The following is a 25000-nucleotide window of genomic DNA, read 5'->3' on the forward strand; positions in this document are numbered from 1 at the left end:
GCATGAATAACAGATGAATAAAGTCATACATAGGAAGTCACTAGGAAGTCTCAGTCCCTCACCTTCCTCTTGGGAACTCCAGGCCAAGCTTCTTGATCAGTGTCCCGGGCATCTGGCAAGTTCGGATCAGCTCCCTGAAGTGGTGTGTTGGTGTGCCCACATTGCCCTGAGGCATGATAGGGGGTGGCCGGAACTCCAAGAGGTCCTGGACACTGCCGGACACCAGGCTGAGGGCACTGAACTCTTCTCGGGTTTTGTACTCTTCACTGCCTGGTAAAAAGGAAAGTATAAGATTATTATGATGAATATAGCATAAATACACTATGATTATACTGACAGAATTGATAAAGAAAAAAAAAAAAAAATACATACGGCTTAAATCCCTTTTACTGGCTGGAATTCTATATCTACTTTTGTATTTCCTCCTTGAATTGTTTCAAGAGGGAAGTTTCACTTATCCTCAAATTTTGCATAACCTTTTTTATTACACTCTTTGGGGATTGGCACATTCAGTGGACCCTCTTTTTTCATAGCCATTTTGTTGCCCTAGGCCAGTCACCTCTTACAAAAAGAAAAGAAAAGAAAAGAAAAAAAAAAAAAAAAAAAAAAAAATATATATATATATATATATATATATATATATATATATATATATATATATATATATATATATATATATATATATATATATATATATATATATATATATATATATATATATATATATATATATATATATATATATATATATATATATATATATATATATATATATATATATATATATATTTTTTTTTTTTTTTTTCAGGACTAAATGTTTAAATTCCATGGCTAGACTCACCACTGCTCTGAGATGAGTCCCTGAAGTCCACCTTGAGGAGGTAGCAGCGCTGGGGCAGGATATCACCTGAGCGAGTCAGCCAGTGCTTGCGGTCGTACTTCCTTATAAACGTTTCCTGAAGGCTGTCCTTCACATCTACCACACAGCAGGTCCTCTTTGATGCCTCCTCCTGGAGTGGGGATAGCACCTCCACAAGGGATGAGGAAGGCTGCTTTCTACTCGAGTTCCTTGCCTCACTGCTACTGTCCCCCTCAGATACATTTCCGGCTTCCTTAACCCCACTAGATATCTTACCAGCAACTTCTTCAAGATCATAAGGCCACTTTTTGCTTGACCTAACTTGCTTCTTCTTCTCATTGATGAGAGAAGCAAGACCAGCAAGACCAGAATTTAGCCAGTGAGTCTTGGATCCCTCACTGGCTTCACCCTCAACCTCTGCCTTTGTGCTGCTATCCAGGCTGACATTCTCACGCTCACTAACTTCTGTTTTCTCTGATAACCCGCTTGAGTTACAGCCATTGTTACTGCTACTTTCTCTCCCTGTAGCAGTTTTGTCACTACCCTCCCTGTGACCACTCCCTATATCTCTCCCTGTAGCATCTCTGTCACCACTCTCCCTGTGGCCACTGCTGCTGTCTGTTTGTCTAGCAGTTCTGTTAGTTGTCTCCCTGCGGTCACTTTCACCCTTATCCCCAGTAACTTCACCCTGGGACACCTTGACATCAGACAAGATAAGAGACTTGTTAAGAATATCTAATAAATTACTTTGGGGTCTGTGGCGGAAATGGAAGCAGTTAAATGCCCTCTTTTCTATGAACTCCGAGAAGAAATTCCTTAAATCAGCCGAATGGAAGTTCTCTGGTACGTTGGAGATTACGAAATGCATTGTAATAAGACTCACAATTATGACCAGCTCTTGAGGAAGTTATTGCGGTTTTCAAAACGTTCAAAGGAGTCATTGATGGGAAAATACTGTTACGAGTGTGGGGTTCGGGTGATTCAGACGTTGGGTTCGTGTGTGTGTGTGAAATACGTTCCAGGTGGTGTGGTAGTGGGGTAGCCGCGCAGGTCAAGCCCAAGGGATCGTACCACCACCTCTCCCGCTGTGCCTCGTACTAGCGGTAATATACAAGAGGGAAAGGCCACACTATTTTGTTGAGCCTGTCAATAAGGAGAGGAGAGCTGCCCGCCTACCACAATGACCTAGCCCACTGCATCCTACCTTGTGAGCTTGTTACGCCCACCATTCAATCGACAGCCGCCGACGCCCTTGGGAATGCTGAGGGCATAATAATGTTGTCATGAAAAAACTAATTCATATATGTGATCTTTCTTCATGACAGAACAACTTTTCAGAATTAAACGTTTGTTTCATCACTAAATAAACACACGGGATGATAGTGATGGTGATGGTGATAGGATTGCCTTTGTAACGGGTCCATTATAAGCTTACTATCTTCTGTTCTTGTATTTTTGCTCTCTCTTGAGGGTCATCTAAACTTCTTTGTGGTTTAATAGCAAATATTTTCGAAAGACTTCAACAAACTTTTCAATTTTTTTTCTTTTATTATTATTCTTCAGGGACTGGCACATCAGTGGCCTTTTTTTTTCCAAGTTTGTGTAGGCCAGTGTCCCTCTTACATGAAAAAAGGAAAGTGGAATAGACAAAAATAGAATGATGGAGGAATCTGTACTGTTTTTAAACCAAATGGAGATAAGAAAGAGGTAAATTACCTATTGCAGCTAGGAACGTGAAAAATTCACAGGATATATACATGGGGATATGAAGAAAAATTTTCAGAATAAAAACCAGTGTGCCACTGTTTAAAATCAATGAAATATTAATGCTGTTAGAGCTAGCTAAAGAAGACGACAACAATGACAACCCAAGAAGCTATATAATTTACAAAGCGGAACTGGACACAAGAAGAAGAAGGAGAGGAAGGATGAAGAGATATGCGCCGTTGCAAAGTATTTCCCGCAACTGTGATCTTGCTAAGAGAGGGATTGAAGCCTCCAAGCGGGGCGAGTGAGGAGTGGAGGCCGTGAAGAGCAGCTGAGCGAAGGGCCTGGAGGGGATAGGAAATTGTCAAGAAAATGGTTTGAGGAAAAAAGATGCCGTGAGGAGAGGATGCACCTGTCTGCCATGGATGGCCCGATCGAGAACTGCGAGGAAATAGAAGCCGATGAGGTCCATCTTCTGGAGGTATACTGCTGGCTCTTGTCAACCATTTACTTCCCTTTTCTCAGCATTATTCCCTGTTGTTGCCTCCCACTGCCTCGCTCCACTGCCACCGTGTCCCGCATGCCTCCCTCACGCCCCCTTCACGCCTGCACTGCTCTGATGTGCTGCCATAAATAATTATCGAGGTGGCCCAGTTTGGCTCAGTGGTCCTGACCCTTTCGGCCCGGCCAGGAGTAAACATTGCCAGACTCAACACTCCCTCGCTTATTATTCCCCTATTTTCTCTCTTTCCACAATGTCCAAACACGTCTTTTTTGTTCTACAACGTAAATTTAGTTCATGCCAGCCTCTGTCTAGCCAGTACACCTGTGCACCTGTTGTATTTACCTTGTTTACCTTGACTTTTTTTTTTCCTATTGCCTGGCCTTTCTTTTAATGCGCGTTATTTGTTTGTATTGTCAGAATGTATATTTAGAACAGGTTAGGTGGTTTCTGGATGTGTGACTAGTGTTAATTTTGTCTATTATGAGGTGAGTTTACATGACAGGTAAAGTGTAGGTGGTTGAGAAACCTTTGTCATAGAAATATACTGATGGAAAATGGTGTATTGTAAGACCAGATGCAGTTTAGCAGTGAGTAGACTTACACACAAGTAGGCAACAGTATTAGAGATGAATAGCAAAGGAAATAACTTGCAGGAAGAAATATTGTTGATGAAAACAAAAAAAGTCTCACTGTCTGTATGGTTGTGGTGAAGCTGACTTCAAAACCCCACTCACATACTAAGGGTAGATTGCATACACCAGTGGACAGTTTTAAAAAGCAGTTGTAACAATTGCAGTCAGGTGTTGGGAGTGTCTCAGAATGATGTAGTTCTATTATGTAGAAACACCACAAAAATATTAGGTAAAACTCCTTACTATGATACTTCCATTATTCTTTCTTTCCTAATCCACAAAGAACTTAAGAATTTTATGAGAAAGTGTGGTCATAGAGTGGATAAGTAAATTATATCATAGGCTCATTTTCACATCTTGAGGTTAGAGTGTATGTGTGTGTGTGGAGATTGTCAGCCTCAAGGAGTAGGTCATAAGAACTGCAGTTGGGAGTTGGGAGTGTCTCAGAATCATGTGATCCTATTATTTAGAAATACTATTATAATATTGTGAACCCACCACCTGCACTGCCACCCATAGCTGTTCAGCACCAGTAACACTCTTACCTGGGGAGAATGCAACTCAAGAAAAGCTGTAGTCAGGACAGCACTCATTCTGTTGCCAGGCACTACGATGCAGGTTGAAGACCTCGAAGGGTTCAACTTATCAGTGGAGTGCAAGGGAAGGTAATGCAAAGACATATATTCCAACACCAGAGAACAGGACAGTTATCTTATGACTTGCTGGTCACCACAACCACCACTCCCCACACCAAAGGCAGAGTCACATGGTTGTCCATACAAAACACACAAGGCTAGATGTGGGCATGACAAGCCCCACACCAAAACAAGTCTCCACACAACCGTTGAGGGGGAAAAGAGCCCAGCTCCCCAACACACACACACACATATGATGTCACATATGATGTGAAGGTAGATGAGAAAGGCATGACCTGTTTCAGGCAGGCATAGTGAAAATGCTTATGCCTGCCATCATTACCTTCATGCGATTAGAGTGGTTGATGGTTATCTTTTCTTGAATATGCATTTTCATCAGATGCAGTTCTGTTATAAAAAAAATCAAGCCAAGATGAAATGAGCCCTGATGTCCATGGATGTCAAAACACATTTCTTTTGTCAGGGTCATTGAGCTCTTGGATTCATTTCCTGAGATCTTATAATCCTCTTCATGTGTCTCGTTAAGGAAGTCAGCTAGCTCACTTGGTGACACTCTTTTTGAATACTTGTAACTTTTCTTTGCTTGCTGTTCATGTGCTCTTATTTACATTACATCCATAATTAGCCAACCATCAGGCTGTCTTTGTTGCTTTATGTGTGCACATTCTGGTTGGAGGATACAGAAGTGGCTGGTAAACATCAAGGCCTGAGTGGGTATTGGTCAGCCTTGACTGTCCCATCACAGCAGTGTGTGTATAATTTTAATTGCTTCCCTTTCAGAGCATCGGGAAGGGCTCGTTCGGGGTAGTGTACAAGGCTCTGTGGCGTGGGTTGATGGTGGCAGTGAAGAAGGTGGAGACAGAGTCAGAGGTAAGTAACTGAAGACATGTAGATTATGGATGGTGCAGATAGTGGCTCTGTAAATATGCAATGCTATTGTGAGAGATAGTCTGAGCTAGCAGGTGAGATTATGAGAAGCTGACATGGGATTGAGTGCATCACTGAAGTAGTGAGGACAGGTAGATGACATTGGATTGGTCATATAGAGAGGAGGGATGAGAATGACCAGATGAAGCGTGTTTAATATTATGAATGAAAATGACAGTGAATGAGGTGTCTAGAATTGTGAAAACTGAAGATAGAGCACAAGTAGAAAAGAAAATGTGTCATAAGGTTTGAGAAGAACATGGAATTCTAACTAGACAAGAATTTACATACTGAATCTGTAGAATAAGGTCCCATTCAACTCAACCTACTTTCTCAACTTTCCATTTTATAAGTCAGTGTGTTCTGTCAGTCACTGGGAAGAACATAAAATCATCAGAAAATAGGCGAAGGTGCAAGAAGCCATCAGACCTATACATGGCGATCCTGCACGAAGCATCTGTACCTATTCCCACATGTCATTCTCATCCATAAATTTATCTGATATTCTTTTAAAGCTCCCTAATGACCCAGCACTAAAAGCCTGATTATGGAGTCTATTCCATTCATCTACCACTCTATTTGTGAACCAGTTTCTTCCTATTTCTTTAACAGTGGTCAGTGTGTTGTATCTGTCGCTGGTTAACAATTTTCAGTGTGTTCTGTCTGTCTTTGCCATTATCACAAACAATTTTTCAGACACTTATTTTTTGCACTACAGTTTATTCAGTAATTATGTAGTTTAGAAAAGAGTAAAAAGTAACCTATTCTGTTTTTTCTATATCCATGCAAGTAGTTTTTACAATGCTCTGGATGTTGACAAGGGCTGACCATGGCAGTGAGGCTTAACAATCATTCTATTGCCAGGTTAATGAATTCTACAATGAGGTGCAGCAGCTGGCCAAGGTACAGCATGAGAACATTATTCACCTGTATGGTGCCTGCACTTCAGGTCTCTACAAGTGCTTGGTCATTGAGTATGCAGATGGGGGCTCCCTCTACCACTGTGAGTCCCTCCCTGCTACCACCACCTTGTCTTCTCTTCCTAGATGGAATATGAGTGTAATACATATGGTGACTGTCATACTGTTAGGCAGGGAGACACATGCAGGCTTGTCCAGTGTGTGCTTGTTTGTGTGAAGAGAGTTACTTATATACACAAGCCACATTGGGTCTTGCAATCCTCATGAGGTGACCTGGCTTTTGTAATGCTGAGAAAGTAATAATAGATGAAAAGGATTGCAAAGTAGAAGGCTCACTCCCCACCCTCCACTCCCTCTGGCATAAGCTATATATGAAATAGATCAGGAGGGTCAAAAAAATAAAAACCCAAGGAAATTTAATAGGAAAGCATTAAAATAGATGAAATGAGATGGCTCCATGACCTGAAGAGAGAGAGAGAGAGAGAGAGAGAGAGAGAGAGAGAGAGAGAGAGAGAGAGAGAGAGAGAGAGAGAGAGAGAGAGAGAGAGAATATCAGCCTTAGATAGAGCATTTTTTGTTTACATTATTGGCAAAAGTTTGGCAATTCAGGCTTTATCATACCAGTATTTTTTATTTGCTTAAATTGAGTTTATTAAATCACACCTATATTGAATGTATGTATGTTTTCCTGCAGTATCCAGTTTATTTGTGTTTCAAGTGGAAGTTTTAATGTTATTCCTCCCTCTGTTAAGTTAAGGTAATTAAATCAAGCTTATAATGAGTTTTAAATATGTATTTTTTCTGCAGTTGCTAGTCTCTGTATGTTTTAAATGGAAGTTTTCAGTGTAGCCCTCTTCCTCTGTCTGATAGTAAGTGTCGTTCATAGTTTTTGTTGGTCTGTTTTAATGACTATAACTAGAGTGGTGAGTTCTCTGTCAGTCAGTTTGAAGGAGCATAACAAGAGTGGTGTATTTTTTGTCAGTCAGTTTCGAAGACACTAACAAGAGTGATGTGTTTTATGTCAGTCTGTTTCAAGGAGCATAACAAGAGTAGTGTACTTTTTTTCCAGTCAGTTTCAAAGATAAGAGTGGTGTGTCTTATGTCAGTCTGTTTCAAGGAGCATAACAAGAGTAGTATATTTTTTTCCAGTCAGTTTCAAAGATAGTAACATGAGTGGTATGTTTTGTCAGTCTGTTTCATGGAGCATATTGAGAGTAGTGTATTTTTATCAGCCAGTTTCAAGAACAGTGACAAGAGTGGTGTGTTTTGTCAGTCAGTTTGAAGGAGTGTAATATGGGCATTGTGTTTCAGTGCTGCACAACTCGCCCAACACGCAGTACAACCTGGCTCACGGCATCTCGTGGCTGTTCCAGTGTGCCAAGGCTGTCTCGTACCTGCACTCCATCCAGCCACGACCTCTCCTGCACAGGTGGGTGGCGGAGGCTTGGCGAGAGACTGATACTTTTAGGGAATGCCAGGTTACACTAGTGGGCCTTTTTTTTTGGGGGGGGGAGGATTTTTTAATTGATCTATTTTAGTGGTCATTTTATTTTATGTTTATTTTTTGGGGGAAGAGCCTGCCATTTTTAGTGTGCCTTTTGTTTGTTATTGGATCTTTTGTTATGCTAATGTCCCTTTTTTTTATTGCTAATTGGCCTTTTTTTATGTTTTTTGTTATTCTAGGTCAGAGTTAAAAAAAGAATTACATTTAGGGTTAATTATCCAGAAGGTGTTGTGTGTTGGATAGAGTAAGTAGGAGTGATGTGATGCACTAGTACATTTCATGATTGTCAGCAGTTTAGAGGGACTTGGGTAGACTGGGTAATGCTTAAAGAGATCAGTGCCTGGTTGTGAAAGAGCTTTGGGTTGGCTGGTGGTGAGTGAATATTGTAGCCAAGAAAGGGAATTTTCTAATGTTATGTAATCCTGAGTGGTATAAAGAGACGTAGGTAGACAGGGTAATGCTTAAAGAGATCAATGCCTGGTTGTAAAAGAGCTTTGGGTTGGCTGGTGGTGAGTGAATATTGTAGCCAAGAAAGGGAATTTTCTAATGTTATGTAACCTTAAGTGGTATAAAGAGATGTAGGTAGACAGGGTAATGCTTAAAGAGATCAGTTAGTGCCTGGTTGTGAAAGAGCTTTGGGTTGACTAGTGGCAAGTGAATATTATAGGAAAGAAAGGGAATTGTATGTGTTCATGTAATCTTTTCCTAATGCCTGGATGTAAATAAGAATTCTATACTTGGGTAGACTGGCTAATGCATAAAGATATGAATTAATGCTTGGTTGTGAAATGAGCTGTCAAGTGGCAAGTAAAAAATATAAAAAAGAAAGGGAATTGTCAGTGTTTTGTAGTCTTTCTCTCCTGCTCCACTAATGCTCCACACCTGCACAGGGACCTCAAACCTCCAAACCTGCTACTGACCAAGGGAGCCAAGGTGCTGAAGGTGTGCGATTTCGGCACAGCGTGTGAGCTCAGCACCATCATGTCTGACAACAGAGGCTCAGCGGCATGGATGGCGCCAGAGGTGTTCGAAGGTGAGACTGAGAGAGAGAGAGAGAGAGAGAGAGAGAGAGAGAGAGAGAGAGAGAGAGAGAGAGAGAGAGAGAGAGAGAGAGAGAGAGAGAGAGAGAGAATTTGATGATTTCTGAAGTGTCCAAGGGTTCTGTGTGTGTGTGTGTGTGTGTGTGTGTGTGTGTGTGTGTGTGTGTGTGTGTGTGTGTGTGTGTGTGGGCACATATAGGAGCAGGTTAGATTCTTGTATGACCAAGTGTGAGAGTACTAATACATGTCTTAGTGAGGTTCTCTTTTCACACTTCACACCTCTTATCTCCATATCACTCTTCCATACTACCATAAGCATACACACACACACACACACACACACACACACACACACACACACACACACACACACACACACACACACACACACACACACACACACACACACACACACACACACCTTCCTTTCACCCCTCTACACCTCCACAGGGAAGCTTTACACGGAGAAGTGTGACGTGTACAGCTGGGGCATCATTCTGTGGGAGGTGGTGACGAGACGCGTGCCATTTGAGGACCTGGGACTGGCTGTGCGCATCATGTGGGCCGTCCATCAAAGACAGCGGCCGCCCCTCATCACAGGATGCCCCAAGCTGCTGGAGAACCTTATGAAGCGGTGAGGAGAAGGTGTGGTGGTGGTGACAGTGTGGTGGTGGAGAAGGTGGAGGAGGTTGTTGAGGAGGTGAAAGGTGGTATGCAGAGGTATGTTGTACTTTTATGAGGTGGAGAAAGTACATAAGATGGTGGTAAGGAGGTGAAGGATGCAGGTGAAAAATTAGTATGCACAGTGAGGCAGGTTGCTGGAAGTGGAGACAGTAAGTTGGGGAGGAAGTGAAGGGTGGTGAGAAAGTAGGAGGTTGGTGTGGTCACAGTGAGGAGGTGATGATGAAAAATTTGTGTGCATGGTGGCTTGCTGGAAGTGATGATGACTGTGAACATGTGGGTGTGATGTGAAGTAATGTATTGGTGATGTGAATATGATGAAAAATGGTGGGGATTGTGAACAGGGCAGGCTAGTGGTGAAGAACCATGACACAAACTATGCATAATGACATACAGTAAGATCATGAATAACATATTAAATCACCTACTTAGGCTTCACTAGACCTGTATACCTGGTTGACCGTACAAATGGCCATACCTTTGTTACTACCACCACCTTTATTACTACTATAAAAAGCAATGGTGTCATTAGCACTGCCAATGAAGTGTTGTTAGTATTAGTGAAGTGATAGCAACAATTTCACATCACAGGGAGTCTTCAGTTTATGACAATCTTGACCTCTGCTGTTTCATGGTTACAACAGTGGCAGTTCTTGCTTTTATGCATTCCCTTGTGCTGATATTTTTTTTCTTTCTGATTCATTTAATTATTTTTATTTACTGTATACCCTTTGTATTTTTTTTTACAGGTACAGTAGTTTTATGTCCTAGATTTATGTCCTAGCATTAGCATAGGTGAGTGCCTTATTGTGGTTCTGTCCTATGCCAAAAATGGTTTACGACGTTTCATAGGAATATAACTACCATGTAACTCGAGGACCCCTAGTACTTTCCTCATTATTATACCTACTTCATGTTAGCTTCACCACCACAGTCACAACTATTACCATACTATAACCCCTACTCTCTTCTGTAGGTGCTGGGACCACAACCAAGCTCGTCGTCCACGCATGGAGGAGGTGGTGGAAAAGATGTGCCTGGTAACACGATTCCTCAAGGGAGCCGATGAACCCATAAGCAATCCTCCCTCTGACGACTCAATCACTGGTCAGCCTCCTTTTTACCTCCTCACCTTACCTTCTCTCTAAGCCTCCTCTTCTTCGCCTGGTCAATTTATCTTCTCTCTGTTTTTCTTTCTGTACATTCTTCATTTCTGCTATTTTTGGTCCTTGATTTCTTGAATTTCACCTTTTTTGTTTTCTCGCTTTTGGTTTGTCTTCTTATCAGTTTCTAGTTTGCCTCCCATTCTGCTCTTCATATTCTCTCTCTCTCTCATTCAGTTTCTTGTCATGTCATGTCCAAACTTGTTCTTTTTTCCACTCTTTTCAATCTTTGCTTTTATTATGATTATTATTACCTGTGTGTTTATAATTTGCATAGAATTTAGATTAATATTGGCTTTGTAGTGTTTACTGTTTGCTGTTTATTGCATTATCCATTAGTATGTTTGTGGTTAGTACTGTGATTAAGAAAGGGTTACAAGCTTATTTGAAAAGATCAAAATGACATCATGTTTAAAAGTTTAACAATAACTGCATTGGAATGGGCTTGTTATTTCCTTGAGTGTTGTGTGGCATTAGCTGTGCTGTGGAGTCTTCTCTATATATGTGTGAGGAACGTTAACCAAGTAGCAGTAGCAACCTAGTGGCCTTGAGGGTGTGGTGTGTGGTGCCACTAACAGATGCCGTCTCTTTCCCTTCTTCCCTGCACCGTTCACCGGCTTGGTATGGAGGCAGGCCAGCGCCCCAAGAAAGGTGTGTGTTTATTCTTGTGTTCTTGTGCCTCTTTAGTAGTGAGATGTCCTGCATTAGATGTGCCTGACCATAATCTCTATGTACCAAGCCAACAGTTCCACACAGCGTAGCCCAGATGAAGTACCACACACTGATACATTCCTCATTCACACTCTTACCCCCATTGGTCCCTGGTGGATAGGGAATGTCTCATAGACCACCTTACTACACCCCTTAATCTAATCTGTAAAAGTCTCATTTTCAGCAACATGGTCTAATTGCAGCTTGTGATGTGGGATGCCTCATATATCATCTAGCAGTTCTCTATAGGTGATCTAGTGCAGTGCTGTGTAACTCTGGATGCACTAGTATATCTTTAATCACAGAGCTGCTTTTAGCAAACCAGTTGTGAGGAAAGGAATTGATTGTTATAGTAAAAAATATCCTAAACCTGCTAAATAGCTTAAAAAGGTTGTAGTTTACTTGAAATTTGTGGTTTTCTGGATGCATAATTTTCAGAACATCACTTGCAAAGAGCTTGTAAATCTAATTGTCATAAAAATACAGGGCAGAAATATGTTGCTGCCACCATGAACTTCTGTCATATTCACCAGTGAACTAATATTTCTATCTCACTAATATAATATCAGAAACTTATGATTAAGAAAAAGTGTTATGTTACCTAGTTCTTAAAAAAGTGTTCTTACCTAGTTCTGAACTGTTTATTTGTCTGTTCATGGCACCATGAACTTGTGTCATATCCACCAGCGAACTAATACTTGCGTCTTGTCCCTGCAGACTCTTACCGATCAGCCTGCATTGGTGGCTCCAGCGCAGGACACACCAGCCGTGATGTGAGTGAGCTTTCCTGCAGCACAGGAGACTTATCACGCCCACCTGCTTCCTCCTCCTCCTGCTGCTCGTCTGCCAACAATACCCACAACCACCTCCACCCTCATTCCTTCCCCAACTCTCACCCACACAGCCAACCTAACCCCAGTGCCCACTCCCATCCTCACCCTGATCCTTTCTCCAGCCCCTATCATCAGCCTCAGTTTAACCCTCTTGCACTCCATCCACTACAGCATCCCCACTACCATCACCAGTATCACCACCAACAACAACAGTCTCAAAACAACAACAACAGCAACAATAACAACAACAACAACAACAACAACAATAACTACAACAACAATGCAGGTTTTCCAGCAGTTCTTAATGAGGTCAGTTTTTTTTTATGGTTTTGTCCTTTCTGCCTTTGATTGTAATTGAAGGAAGTAACTTGAAGAGAAGGGTATTGAAGACCAGGGAATGTTTAGGAAAGGAACAATTGTGTAGATCAGATATTTGTAATTCTCAAATGGGAGAAAGAGATTAAAGACAGTTAGTTGAAGACCTGGTGTCCCAGTTTGTGAAGTGATCAGATCATGAAAATTAATACATTAGATATCTATTTTTCTATAACAGCCTTCTGAACTTTTCACTATTGGTAAGGAGACACATTCACCTGTCAGATGCCAGGTGTCAAATTATGTCACTTAGTTCAGACCTTCCCACCTAGCTGTCATCATGTGCCACTCATCTTGTCACTGAATTTATCCCCAGTGCCTTACATCACTCAGTACGTGTGGTGTCAGGTGGTGGTGGCTTCTCAGATGTCTCTAGTGATATAGTATGTGAGTGACACTACAGCATCAGACATACTGACCTTACCAATACAGTATCCCTTGAACTGCTGACTGCTGCCCCTCCCCTGCCAGGATCTTTGTAATGCACATGCTTTTATCAGATCCCTATTTTATTTGAGACTGATTCAAGAGGCTTTGTATCATTAGTAAGCATAGGCATTGTTGGTGTTGCTTTCCCTCCCCTGCCCCCAGGATCTCTGTAATGCTCCTGGTTTTATCAATTCCCTATTCTGTTTCTTTTAAGCTTGCATCTGGAGGCTTTGTATCACTAAGTATAGGCATTGTTGGTCTTGCTGGCCCTTCCCTGCCTCCAGGACCTCAGTAGTGCACCTGCCTTTATCAATCCCCTGTTTTATTTCCTTTATCTGTATCAGGAGACTTTACAAAGGGTCCAGGAATCACCATTAAACATAGGCATTGCTGGAGTTCCCATGTCTTGTGAAATGAAACCTGGTCATTCATGAGACTCTTTAAGATACGTACTCCTATCCCACTCTTCACTTGTGGAGGAATGATAATAATACAGTAACTTAACACTGGTTGTCAGTACTGAGGTGTATAGAGATGTTTAAGGGAAGAAATTAGAAAGTGATGGAAGTGGTTAGAAAAAATTTAAATGACAATGGGAATATGTAAAAGTGAAGTGGGTGTTTTGGGTGATAAGAGGAAACAATGGGAGAACTGTGTCACTGTTTTTGAGGAAGAGAAGGGGATAGGATATTGGCAGGGATGGTGAATGTGGGAGTTGGAGTGTGTGGAGGAAGAAAGGGAAATGTCTGCCTTGGGAATAGATTAAAACAGCTTGTATGAAGTAAGAAAATATATGAAGTCCTTTTTATTTAATTCAGCGGTGAATGACAGGAGGAGAGAGAAAAAAAAAGACAAAATAATGATAGAAATAGTTATGACATGGAAAGTTTTGATGGATAACCTTACTAAGTTTTGTTGTACATTAAAGATAAGGAGTGATGTTGCACTGTGTTATACTGTATTGTACTGTTATGCTATATTTGTGTGGCTCCTGAATGCATGATTGTGACATAAGTGGTGCAAGGGTGTCTCTGAGGATCCCTGGGTGGTGTCAGAAATCATGAATAGAATATAAATATAAGTACATAAGTGTAACATATCAAAGTGAATGGTGATCAACACTATATTTACACTTATCAAGGTTTACAGGTCAGGCATAGGGTTATCACCAAAAAAGTTTGGGAACCACTGCACAAAATAAGTTGTAGGTTTCCACAGTTCAGCCCCTTACATAGTAAACCTGATTTCTTTTCAGTGGTGCTATAGAGAGTAGTAGATAATGATGACCCAGGCTGGCTTTGTCTCTGAGCTGTAGGCATGATCTTGCTGTACCTGTTTTTTTTTTTTTTTATGCATAATTTCAGTTATGTTTCAGTTGATTTTCTAATACCATTGATTCTTGAAGTCTTTTTTTTCTTTTATATTTAATAGTTTTGTTTGCTGCTTTTGACTTGATTTGATGATGTTTTTCTTTTATCTTATATTTTTGACAGTTTTGTTTAATTCTTTTGACTTCTGGCACTAATCTAATTATTGCAAAGCCTTAAAATTTGTCAATGAACTCCCACACAGGACTCACTGTGGTTGAGCTCTGGCAGCGAGGGGACCTACCCACCCTGTGATTCCCCAAGTAGAGGGCCGTCTCCACGCCTCACCCCGGCCATCAGCCCTAATGTGTCCAGTACCGTGGTGGTGAGCGCTGGCCAGGGCTCACCGTGGTCCTCACTGGGCAGTCTGGACCCTGAGGACCCTTTTATGCAGCCTCTCGCCATCACCATCCCTGGCCAACCACCACCAACGCGTTCAGACCTGGCTCTTGTCTCCCCATATCAGCCTACCATTGCCCTCACACCCATCACAGGCAACATGGCAGGCATCAGTCCTTTAGGGGTACCCCTGCGGCGCCACCTTTCCCCAGGGGACACCGTAGACCCAGGGGCACAGTTGCGGAGGCGGTCTGCAGAGGTCAGCCCTCAGACACACAGCCCTGGCCATGCCCCACTCGGTGAGTACCCAGCACCTCTCCTTGCATTGTGTTGGGGTGGGTGGCTGACTGCACCTTCTTTCTTTATTCCTTGTGGTGTCTTACTATCACCATTATCATAAGATGCACTTGTGTTTTATAAGGGTGTTTAGAAATTTATGATTCTGATGGTGTGTGAGATGTACATACAGTAAGTTAAATTTATAGTTGGCTGGGGAGGTGCATCTTATATCCCAGTTTATGCAGTCTTGTTTGTGTATCTTTAAGGTGATTTTGTCTCCATTTTCTTTAAAAGTCGCCATGACAAGTGGGTATTTTGTACTATTTACTTGATTCAGCGATTAGAAACTTTGCTTCATTTTTATTTGCTTGTTTTAGATGTTTATTGATTTGCAGCTCGTTTGGCAATTATTTGAAGTATTTGTGTTAGCTTATCGCTTACTGGAACTTCAGTTTAGCCTTCGTTGTCAAGATCTTGTTTCTTTCACCATCTCAAGGCTAGACATGGAGGGAAAAGAAGAACTGCATCATTGAGCAGTTATACCAAAGATCAGACATAGAAGTGAGAGCTAAGTGGTGAATGAATGAAAGATGCAGATGAAGGAGCCAGGTTGTTGAAATGAATAATGGAAGAATTCTACAACATGAGAATGAATGATGAAAGTTGTGAAAGTGTGTAGCTAGATCAGATTAAGTATGTATGTCAGATATAAGTGAGAGTGAAATATTGAGTTACTGAATGAAAAATAAAGATGAAGGGTCCTTGTATTTGAAATGAATGGCGTAAAAATAATGCAGTATGAGGATGGACGTCTGATGGAAGTAATGAAAGTGTGTATAGCAGATTAAGTACATGTGTCAGTTATAGGTGAGAGTGAAATATTGAGTTAGTAAATGAAAGATAGAGATTAAGGGTCCTTGTATTTGAAGTGAATGGCATAAATATAATGTAGTTTGAGGATGGACATATGATAAAAGTAATGAAAGTGTTCATAGCAGATTCAGTGCATCAGACATACGCCTGTATTCAGAAACACTGTTCTTTTGCCAGGAGTATTTTCAAAGACCTCAAAGGTAATTAGTTGAGTTTTGAAGGGTGTTTCTACCATTGATGATGTTGAAAACTTATCAGACTATAATTAGAATCATGAAAAACACACTTGAGAACCCCAGTAACCTCCCCTAGAGGATGCCTGAAATAGTCGGGAAAAGACGCTGAGGTGTTTGAGAATACAAGGACATCGGTGAAAGTGAAATATTAAGAGCATCAAATTCAGCAACTTAAGGTATTCGTGTCAAGGAATGGGAGGAATTAAGATAAAAAAAAAAAAGTGTATACAAGTATGTTGGGTACGAGTGCATGACCTCCAGTGAAATAGGAGGAAGGTGGCAGAGTACGTTAGAGAAAGAAAGACAGGGAGGGAGGAGGGCGAAAGGACCAGAGCATGCAAGGAGGAAATGCAGGGACGAAAATAGACACTTCTGACGTGGTGGCCATCCCCTTGAGGGATTTCTTAGGAACAGGCGTCAGATATAGACAGACGGACAGATAAGCAGACAGACAGATAAATAGTCAGACGAGATTTTAGTCTGCTAGGTTGTCTCAGTGATGTTATTCACGGACATACAGGCGAAACAAGCAATTTTTGTTGTTATTTTGATGCACGAATTGGATTGGATTGGTTTTGGTTTTAACTGCACGCTTTTGGGACTGGTGCTTTCAGTGAGCATTTTTTTCCTCTGCCTTTTCGCTTACATAAAAAAAAAAAAATAAAGAAAGGAAATAAAGAAAAGTCGAACATACACCAAGATACAGCCATACAATAAACTATATATTCTTTTTTTCTATTTCAATGGTCACTTTTTGTTGGGTATTTCACTCTGTATATATTTATATTTATAAAAAAAAAAAAAAAAATCGGCCTTCTTTGTAGTGGCGTTATATTTCGGCGTGGCGTGACCCCCACAAGGTCGGTGGTGGTGGTGATGGTAGCTGCCGCTCATCTTCGCCCACCAGCACCAAGACACCAAGAGCCGCTGTGTATCGTGTGTGAGGCGCATCATGTCGCTATTTTGTTCCTTGGATCTTGTTGCGTCCTTGAGATGGTAGGCTGATGGAAGGGCCGCGTCTGTCACCTGTATCCCCCCCCCCTTCTCTCTCTCTCTCTCTCTCTCTCTCTCTCTCTCTCTCTCTCTCTCTCTCTCTCTCTCTCTCTCTCTCTCTCTCTCTCTCTCTCTCTCTCTCCACAAGAGTACGTATTAAATCGTGGAGTTTTCGTTGACAAAAGGAGAGAGAGAGAGAGAGAGAGAGAGAGAGAGAGAGAGAGAGAGAGAGAGAGAGAGAGAGAGAGAGAGAGTGATACCGGTAGCGAGTTTCACCTCCACCATTGCCAAGAATGCTCCGGCTCAGATTTGTACACACACACACACACACACACACACACACACACACACACACACACACACACATACACACACACACACACACACCACACACTAGTTCCCCCTTATTTCATTTCCTCGAGAAGTAAGATAAGAGTATTTAGGTCTCTCTCTCTCTCTCTCCTCTCTCTCTCTCTCTCTCCTCTCTCTCTCTCTCTCCTCTCTCTCTCTCTCTCTCTCTCTCGTTTCTAGATTCTTCCCCTTGGTGAAATCACACTCTATTTACACACACACACACACACACACACACACACACACACACACACACACACACACACACACACACACACACACACACACACACACAAAGTCGCTTCAGCCTTTGTAGTGTAAACCGTGTCTCTCTCTCTCTCTCTCTCTCTCTCTCTCTCTCTCTCTCTCTCTCCTCTCTCTCTCTCTCTCTCCTCTCTCTCTCTCTCTCTCCCTCTCCTCCTCTCTCTCTCTCTCTCTCTAGTGGTATGTTTTTAGTTCAGGGAATGACTCAGAGAGAGAGAGAGAGAGAGAGAGAGAGAGAGAGAGAGAGAGAGAGAGAGAGAGAGAGAGTTTATGTGAAGAAAAATTACTGCATAGTAAGTTCACATTTTCTGCACCTTTTTGCACCTTTGTGTGTGGTGTGTACGAGAGAGAGAGAGAGAGAGAGAGAGAGAGAGAGAGAGAGAGAGAGAGAGAGAGAGGGGGGGGGGGCATGGGGGACAGGGGGAAAATCGAAATAATTTTTGCTAACAACTATTTGCTAATATTTTTCCTCCTCCTCCTCCTCCTCCTCCTCCTCCTCCTCCTCCTCCTCCTCCTACTACTACTACTACTACTACTAACTACTACTACTACTACTACTACTACTTCTAATGCTGTAACAACAACAACAACAACTACTACTACTACTACTACTACTACTACTACTACTACTACTACTACTACTACTACTACTACTATCACCACCACCACCACCACCACCATCACCATCACCACCACCACAACCACCTTGGCACATTTCCGTAGTGGTGATGGTTGTGGTGGTGGTTGTGGTGGTGATGGTGGTGGCGGGTAGTAACTGTCATGGTTACAGAACTCTCTCTCTCTCTCTCTCTCTCTCTCTCTCTCTCTCTCTCTCTCTCTCTCTCTCTCTCTCTCTCTCTCTCTCTCTCTCTCTCCTTCCTCCATTTTCCTCCCCTCCCGCACATTTTTTTCTTCTTTGGTCTTCCTCCTTCTCCTCTCATCTCATCTCTCATTCTCTTTTGTTCCTTGTCTTCTCTTTATTTTTTTTGTCTTTTTCATTTTCATTTTTTTCTTCTCTTTCGTTTGTCAATTTTTTTTCGTCTTGATTTCCTTCTTTTCTTATCTTTAGTTGGCTATTACTCTCTCTCTCTCTCTCTCTCTCTCTCTCTCTCTCTCTCTCTCTCTCTCTCTCTCTCTCTCTCTCTCTCTCTCTCTCTCTCTCTCTCTTATCTAGAGTGTCGTCACTTGAGTACACACACACACACACACACACACACACACACACACACACACACACACACACACACACACACACACACGTCTTTACCCCCACTCGCTTCTTACACACACACACACACAAACACACACACACACACACACACACACTCGCGCGCGCACCCAGACAGACAGTTACACTCACACGGGCACGAGTGAGGGACTGGGAGAGAGAGAGAGCCGTGCGCGCGTTGTATGAGCGTGTGTGCGCGCCTGTATGTACCTCCGCGACTGGCATTGTGTACATACAAACCTCTCTTGTGGTGTGTATAATATTGGAAACAGCGAACACATGCACGTGATTGTGTACGTGCTTGCGTGAACGTGTGCGTGTGCGTGCTGTATGTGGTGGTGGAGGTGGTGGTGGGGATAGTGATGTGGTTTAAGTGGTTCAACTAACACCTAACCTGTCTCCACCCACCCATCTACTTCCCATCTACTCCTCCCTTCATCTGCTGTTTGTTGGTTGACGTGGGGGACAGTCAGGGAGGAGAAACTGTCTAATTAACCTTTCATTGGACTTAGGAAGGGAGAAGGAAGAAGATAATGAGGTGATAAGAAAAAAAAGAAGAATAGGAAAAAAGAGCTGGACGTTTGGAAGGGAAAAGGAAGGAGATAACGAGGAAGTGATGAAAAAAGAGGGATAAAGTGAAGAAAGGAAAGAGCGAGACTTTGGAAGGGAAGAGAAGGAAAGAAGATAGAGAAATTGAGAAAAAAATAAGTAAACGAAGAAACTGAGGAGCCGAACTTTGGAAAGGAGGGAGAAGAAAGACGACAACGGGGGAGAGATAAAAAAATGCTTGAAGAAAGTAAGGAAGGATGAAGATGACGAGGAAGTGGTAAAAAAAAAAGGGATGAAGTGAAGAAGGTAACGGGTGTGTGTGTGTGTGTGTATCTTCAGCTTTCATAATTGAACTGATGCGAAGAAGGAACCCGCAGTGAACGAAGGAAGAAAGAAGGAAACGAAGAAGGAAGTGAAGGAATGTGGTGGCGGTGGTGGTGGTGCTGTGGAATCGTTTGAAAAGTTACCACCCGCGGCGCTGCATGACCCCGATTTTGTGACGCGGTGTTAGTTTATCAGTTTGTCTCAGCACCACCAACCAATCAAGTGAAGTGGAGACACCAAGACTTCAGTCTGAGGTGGAGTGACTGCGTGTGTTCGTGCGTGGGGTGTGGATGGTGAAAAGACGAGGTGGAGACATTGACGCGGTGGTGGTGGAGGTGGTGTCGATTAGTGGTGGTGGCACTAGAGGTGATAGATGATGCTAGCCTCTGGTAGTGATGTTGGGGAGTGGTGTTTGTGTAGCTACTGTGACCCTAAGCTGGAATCACCACCACCACCCCCACCTCCACCCCCGCCACTGCCCCTACGCCATCACCACCAGCACCACCACCACCCACACCAACCCCTACCACTACCACCGTCACCCTCACCCCCTCCTCTCCCTCTGTGGCACTACGAGGCAAGCTGCAGCACTCTGAACAGCATCAGCAGCATCAGCACCAACAGCAGCACCAGCAATAGCAGATTCGTCGCTTTCCACCCGCCAAGCTACCCAACCACCAACACCATCTCCTCCACCACCACCACTCAGCCGCTCCACCAGTACCACCAGCACCCCCTGCAGCCTCCGCCCCCACCACCACCCCTTCGCCAACACCAGCAGCAGCGCCTCCACCAGCAGAATCTTCAGGAGGACCCTTATGAGATGAAACTGTCGTCTGAAATGGCCACGGCTTTCCTTCTGTCTCTCGATCTCCTTCATCCGTGTCACCCACAGCGAAGGGTCATCCAGCAGGCACTGAAAGCCGTCTGTGAGTGTGTGTGTGTGTGTGTGTGTGTGTGTGTGTGAGAGAGAGAGAGAGAGAGAGAGAGAGAGAGAGAGAGAGAGAGAGAGAGAGAGAGAGAGAGAGAGAGAGAGAGAGAGAGTTTTCTGACTTTTCTCTCTTTAGTTCTTACATGGATTTGTGGTTTTCTTGTTCTTTTCTTTTGTTTCTTTTTTTTTAGCGTTTTTCTGTTTTCCTTTTTATTTTCTTTTGTTCCGTTTGTTTGTTCTTCGTTTGTATTTTTCTATGTCGTCTTGTCGTTTTTTCTCGTTTATATTTTGGTTATGTTTTCTTTTACTTTCCTCAACCACTTTCCTCCTCCTCCTCCTCCTCCTCCTCCTTTTTGCACAGGCCTAAGTGACAAACTAAGAGACAGACAGACTAACAGACAGGAGGCTTACGAAGGGAAGGTAAAAAACAGACAGGCAGACCAGAAGGTAAACAAGAGTGGAGTAGGGACGAATTTACACACACACACACACACACACACACGGAAATGAATTCGATAGATGAAGACGGTGATTATTATTATTATTATTATTATTATTATTATTATTATTATTATTATTATTATTATATTCGAGAGCACTTTCTTAATACAAAATCGAAAAATTACGATCATGTCAACTTGCTTTTCTTGCCGTACTTTGATATATAGAGCTCGGTCAGTGTATGTTACCGTGTACATTTCGTGGCGCATTGGCTAGCGCGCCTGGCTACAAATACACGGGTCTCGGTTCGAATCCAGGGTGGGGCAGCGGCGCAGTTTACTCCGTCGTTCATCCTTCCTTCGCATTGGTCGATAAATTGGTACCTGGGAAACCTGGGGGAAGGTAAACTTTGGAACTCCTGATGTCTTAGTGCCCCTATGTGACCCTGTGTGTCGCGGGGTGAGGGAAACTACCAACCACAGACTGTGAGAGGCTAAGGAGACGTAGATGAGCCTCGAGGCAATATGCTGGTGTAGCGTGTGCGCCAAACTTTGCTGCGTGCGCTAAAACATTACGGTTTGAGCAGCTTATTTTAACAGACCATCATCTAGAAAAATCAAGAAACAATACATTGGTCACGTGGAGAAGACAGCTGTAGTGGAAGTTGCTGAGAGAGAGAGAGAGAACAGTACCGTCAACAAGATTCTCAAAGGTACAACTGCACTTACTCAAAAGACTCGTTCGTAACATGCTTCACACCAAGCCCCGAGTCTGGTTTCTCACGTGTTTGAAGGTGTTTGAAGCATCAGTGTTCGGATCACGGTGGCGTCTCTACCTCAGTCTCGGCGGCAGCGCTGGTGAGGACGAGCATGTGCGCTTCTGTTACTAGCTGTCCGTGCCTTGTCTCTCTCTTGGATTCAGTAGGTAGGTCCCAAGGAAGCATATGGGTGACTGACTTTGATATTCCAGCGTTCAGATATGATAAACTGCTGCCTATGTTGTGCCGGTAACAGCCAAGCATCTATAATCAGACTATTGGTGATCTTGTGAGTAATTATCTCTAGTCCTTTCCTGCATCTCTCCTCTTTTTATTCTCCTTTCGCTTTATCGTCAGAGTGAGGGGTTGGCGCCTTGTACGAGTCTCCTCCAGTTGTTTCTGTCCCTTGCATCTTCTGTGACTCCCGTTCTTTGCAGTTCTACCAGTTTCATCTCCCAGTCTCACTCTTTCTTCTCGATCTTCTTCCCGGAGTTCAGGGTAAAAAAATATTGAAGAGACGATAGGGATAAGATTAGGTGTCTGAAAAATGGTGGTCATGAGGAAACGAAAGAGTTAAGCGCGGGGTTCTCCTCTCCTTTGTCACTCGTAGATCTGTAACATTTCCTCGCCAAAATGAGAAAGCGTGCATTGGCTGTTGGCTGGTTGTGTGTGTGTTAGATTAATGAATTATGCTAAAAAATACAACTAACCATGGTAAATAATAGGGAAAATTTGAACTGGTTTGTGGGGGAAGTTACCATCGCGATTAACTCGGTAGCATTCCCTCTGTCTTTCCGCCTTGCCAAGATGAGAAAGCGTGCATCGGCTGTTGGCTGGTTTAGTGTTAGATGAATGAATTGAGCAAAAACTCCCAACCAGGGTAAATAATAGGAATAATTTGTCTTCATCAGGGTTCGAACCGGTTTGTGGAGCGAGTTACCGTTGTTGTTAACTCATTCACTAATTAGAAGCCTCCGCCAGATATTGGTGGACGTGACTTGGCTGAAGTTAGAATTGTAGTAGTGAAGACGAAACAAAACGGTGTAGATTTGTTGCAAGAAAGAAGTGTTTGCAATAATTTGCTTTTTCTTGTGTGTTTGTTCATTGTTTACTTGTTTCAGTTAAAGATTTTACTGGTATATTTGCGACTTTGATATGAAGGAGCGATGGAAAAGTTATTACGCTGTTTGCTCTCTCTCTCTCTCTCTCTCTCTCTCTCTCTCTCTCTCTCTCTCTCTCTCTCTCTCTCTCTCTCTCTCTCTCTCTCTCTCTCTCTCTCTCTCTCTCTCTCTCTCCCCCCAATCCACTCTTGGGTGACTGACAGCCAATGAGGTGAGGGAAAGGGTGGAGAGGGACATGTGCATGATGGCAGGCGCCCATTTCCCCTCCCCCCTTCATTCTCTCTCTCTCTCTCTCTCTCTCTCTCTCTCTCTCTCTCTCTCTCTCTCTCTCTCTCTCTCTCTCTCTCTCTCTCTCTCGTTCCTCCTTCCTTCCTTCCCCTTCTTACTATCCCCTATGTATCCCTCATCGTCCCCTTCCTTCCCTCTTCTCCTTCCTCCCCTCTTCCCCTTCCTCCCCTCTTCCCTCCTCTCTCCTCCCTCACTTCCCCTCTCCTCTCTTTCCCCTTCCTGGAACCCTGCCAACATCGGGTTAACGCTAACCTGCCCTCCTCTCCCTCCTCTCCCTCCTCCTCATTCGTCTTTTCTCCTTTCTCCCCTCTCCTTCCCCTTCCTCGTTCCTTCATCTTCCTTCCTTCCTCTCTTCCTTTTTCCCTTCTCCCTTTTACTCTGTTACACCTCCTCCTCCTCCTCCTCCTCCTCCATCTCTTATCTTCCTTGCCCTTCTTTTATTTTGTACCCAACTTGAACTCGTATACAACCCGTATACACACACACACACGCGCACCGCTTAGTGTAGTGGTTAACGCTCTCGCCTCACTACCAAGAAGGCCCGGGTTCGAATCCCGGGAGCGGCGAGGCAATTGTTTAGCCTCTGTTCATCTAGCAGCAAGTAAGTACGGGATGTAATCCGAGAGGTTGTGACCTCGCTAACCCGGTGTGTGGTGTGTAAGTGATCTCAGTCCTACCCGAAGATCAGTCACTATGAGCTCTTTGCGTAGAGGAACGGCTGGCTGGGTGACCAGCAGACGAACGTAGGTGAAAACACACACACACACACACACACAGGCAGGGTATGGGCACGCGCGGCACGATGATGGGAACCTCCTACCCATTACGAGGTGATGGGATGGCGAGGCAGTGGCCGTGATGGGAAGATTAATCATAAACGACCCGTAATAATTGTAAGGGGCGGTGTAATAATGAGGTGGCGGAATGGAGCTTTTATTATAGAGAATTTTTTTATTATATTTTTTATTATTGTGGAAAGAGTTGAGGGTTTTTGAATAATGAGAAAGGGAAGAGGTGGAAATTTTTTTTGAAAAGAATATGATAATGTGTTTTTTTCGTGTTTTTGAGATTGGGAAGCGAAAAAATGAGTGTTTTCAAGTAATGAGAGAGGGAAGAGGTGGAATTTTTTTTTAGTATAGAATATAATGTGCTTTTTTTCGTGTCTTGAGATTGGGAGGAGAAAGAATTAGGAGTTTTCAAATGATTTATTTATTTATTTTACTTTTTTTTTGATGAAAGAGTAGTGTTTTAAAATAACGAGCAGTGTTTTTTTTTTCCTTCGTGTTGTGATGTTGAGAAATTATGGCTAGTTTATTTATTTTTTTCTTTGTTTTGATATCAAGAAAGGAGTTAAGTATTTTGACGTAATGGCCAATTTTATTTATTTATTTTATTTTTTTTACTGTTTTGATACTGGGGAAAAAGATATGTGGCTTGAAATAACTACTATTTTTTTTTTTTTTATCGAATGTTTCAAAGTAGCGAGCAGTGTATTTAATCTTTTGGGTTTGATATTGGGAGGAAAGAGTTAACCATTTTAAAACAAAGGCCATTATATATGTATTTTTTTTTTCGTGTTTTGATATTAAGAAGATATTTTCCCTTGTTTTGATATTACAAGAGAAAAAAAAAAGAGTGGAGTTTTAAAATAGATCAGTGTGTGTGTGTTTGTGTGTGTGTGTGTGTGTGTGTGTGTGTGTGTGTGTGTGTGTGTGTG

General features: G+C 42.7%; 3 protein-coding genes across 4 annotated transcripts in view; 2 read left to right on the top strand and 1 right to left on the bottom strand.

Annotated features, from left to right (window-relative positions):
- Positions 1–2401, bottom strand: part of LOC135108481 (G patch domain-containing protein 3-like) — a 7834-nt gene extending 5433 nt beyond the window's left edge. Inside the window, exons 1-2 of the mRNA XM_064019540.1 lie at positions 842–2401; positions 63–270 (exon numbers count right to left, since the gene is read on the bottom strand). Of these exons, the coding sequence (XP_063875610.1) occupies positions 63–270; positions 842–1727 (1094 nt within the window). The 5' untranslated portion in view covers positions 1728–2401. The remainder of the gene's footprint in view (positions 1–62; positions 271–841) is intronic.
- Positions 2402–2569: 168 nt separating this feature from the next.
- Positions 2570–19410, top strand: LOC135108482 (mitogen-activated protein kinase kinase kinase 7-like). Its single transcript, XM_064019541.1, is given in 12 exon segments — positions 2570–3047; positions 5140–5229; positions 6151–6289; positions 7518–7627; positions 8593–8743; positions 9201–9384; positions 10408–10538; positions 11228–11245; positions 12023–12447; positions 14515–14929; positions 14932–14947; positions 19385–19410. Coding segments are annotated over 12 exon segments (1776 nt in total). The 5' UTR covers positions 2570–2972; the 3' UTR covers positions 19407–19410.
- Positions 19411–19510: 100 nt separating this feature from the next.
- LOC135108483 (ras-interacting protein RIP3-like) overlaps positions 19511–25000 on the top strand; it is a 30959-nt gene continuing 25469 nt past the window's right edge. The window contains exon 1 of one of the 2 annotated variants that reach the window (XM_064019542.1): positions 19511–20674. The gene's annotated coding sequence lies outside the window, so the exon portion shown is untranslated. Of the gene's footprint in view, positions 20675–21269; positions 22042–25000 lie in introns of those variants that run through there. The other variant, XM_064019543.1, reaches the window with a different exon arrangement.

This window comes from Scylla paramamosain, chromosome 17 (genome assembly GCF_035594125.1).
Source record: "Scylla paramamosain isolate STU-SP2022 chromosome 17, ASM3559412v1, whole genome shotgun sequence".
Classification (NCBI taxonomy): domain Eukaryota; kingdom Metazoa; phylum Arthropoda; class Malacostraca; order Decapoda; family Portunidae; genus Scylla; species Scylla paramamosain.